The sequence below is a fragment of the Condylura cristata genome, unplaced genomic scaffold (genome assembly GCF_000260355.1).
Source record: "Condylura cristata isolate star-nosed mole 26May11 unplaced genomic scaffold, ConCri1.0 scaffold00038, whole genome shotgun sequence".
Taxonomy (NCBI): Eukaryota; Metazoa; Chordata; class Mammalia; order Eulipotyphla; family Talpidae; genus Condylura; species Condylura cristata.
Genome location: NW_004567139.1, coordinates 3,465,646 through 3,467,170, shown reverse-complemented (window position 1 = coordinate 3,467,170; position 1,525 = coordinate 3,465,646). Strand labels below are relative to the sequence as shown.

Genomic DNA, 1,525 nt, shown 5'->3' with positions numbered 1-1,525 from the left:
ATTGGGGCTTATCTCTGTACATGTGTGATGCTCTGTTGTTAAATATTGAATTTCCATTTTCTTTTCCACTCTCTCTCCCCTTGCTAATCATATTTCTGAGAAAAAGCCAGAAAGATTGCCCTTTAATAGGTGCAAACCCAGAAATAAGACTATGTCATAAGCAAACGGGGGGGGGGAGGTGGGGAGGATTAAAGTGAGGTGAGGAGAAACAGAAGGATCTGGATGCGATAAGTAGGCAAAGGTGTTTTGGGAAAGAAGTTGATAATAAATGTCAACCCTTTCCTTTCTTTGAGTGAGGATGCCTATTGGTTAAATGGAGCATTTCCCCCCTCATTCTGGAAACTTCTCCAGTTCCAATGGGAATAAAGACATTTTCCCAGTATTTCTCCACAGTCACCCCTCAACACCTGTAGGGTAGGAGATGACCTGTGAAACTCATTGGCTTCTGGGCTGACAGTTTTCCTTCTGGATTCATTGACTTGCTATTTCAAGTTGCTGGGCTGGGGATCTTCCTTTCAGCACACTCCCCAGCTTATGCTTGTCTGTAGCTTAGTTCAGGAACCACTGTTTTCTTTGGGGAGAGTGCTTTTGGGATGGGGTCAGCTCTTCCAATGTTGGGGTGCTTTGTAGGGGCTAGGCACTGAATGTCTCACGTTGGCCCCTGTTTTTAACTTCACGTCTCAACTGGTTCTCCCTAGAGGCACAGAACTTGGGTAACTTTATTGTCAAGTATGGCTACATTTACCCACTGCAAGACCCTAAGAATCTTGTTCTCAAGCCTGACAGCAGTCTCTACCGATTTCAGGTGAGTCTTGACTTTGACCTTGAGTGTTAACATGAGACTAATCCTATAAGACAATTGATCTATATTCTCATGGGTCAGGAATTTGGAAACAGTGCTGGGTCCAAGGTAGCTCTATGCCTTAAATCACAGGGCTGGGAATCCAGGGTGTCACTGCTCATTGTTTTAGTAAGGTTTCCTGGTTTCTTTTGTAGACACCCTATTTCTGGCCCACCCAGCAGTGGCCGGCTGAAGATACAGACTATGGTAAAGCTACCCTCCATGTCTGCTTTTAACACGCTGTTTACTTGATGTGCTTTGGTAACCTTTGTCTTAATGTGACTTCTATGTCAGTTTACATCTGTATGGGGAGCACATAGAGAGGCTGCAGGTATGGCTTTGAAATATGATGATGATCTGACATGCCATTGTCTTATTTTCTAGCCATCTATCTAGCCAAGCGAAATATCAAGAAGAAAGGGATTTTAGAAGAATATGAAAAGGTACAGAGAGGTTTTCAGATATGAGTTATTCTGATTGAATGGGGTATGATCTTGAGCTTTTGTTCTGTTCCCCCATTATTACAGTAATATGTACCCCATCAATCCATCAATCCATCCGTTTATCCACATCCATCCATCCGTCTATCCACATCCATCCATCCACCCATCCACCCATTCATCCATCCATCTACCCTCCCATCCATCCATCCATCCATCCACCATCCATCCATCCATCCATCCA

At 43.9% G+C, this 1,525-nt stretch overlaps 1 protein-coding gene across 2 annotated transcripts in view; it reads left to right on the top strand.

Moving 5' to 3' along the window:
* RGS9 (regulator of G-protein signaling 9) overlaps window positions 1-1,525 on the top strand; it is a 49,797-nt gene that overhangs the window by 13,648 nt on the left and 34,624 nt on the right. For both annotated transcript variants that reach the window (XM_004693456.2, XM_012733141.1), the window contains exons 4-6: window positions 699-805; window positions 997-1,048; window positions 1,226-1,284. In XM_004693456.2, the coding sequence (XP_004693513.1) occupies window positions 699-805; window positions 997-1,048; window positions 1,226-1,284 (218 nt within the window). The remainder of the gene's footprint in view (window positions 1-698; window positions 806-996; window positions 1,049-1,225; window positions 1,285-1,525) is intronic.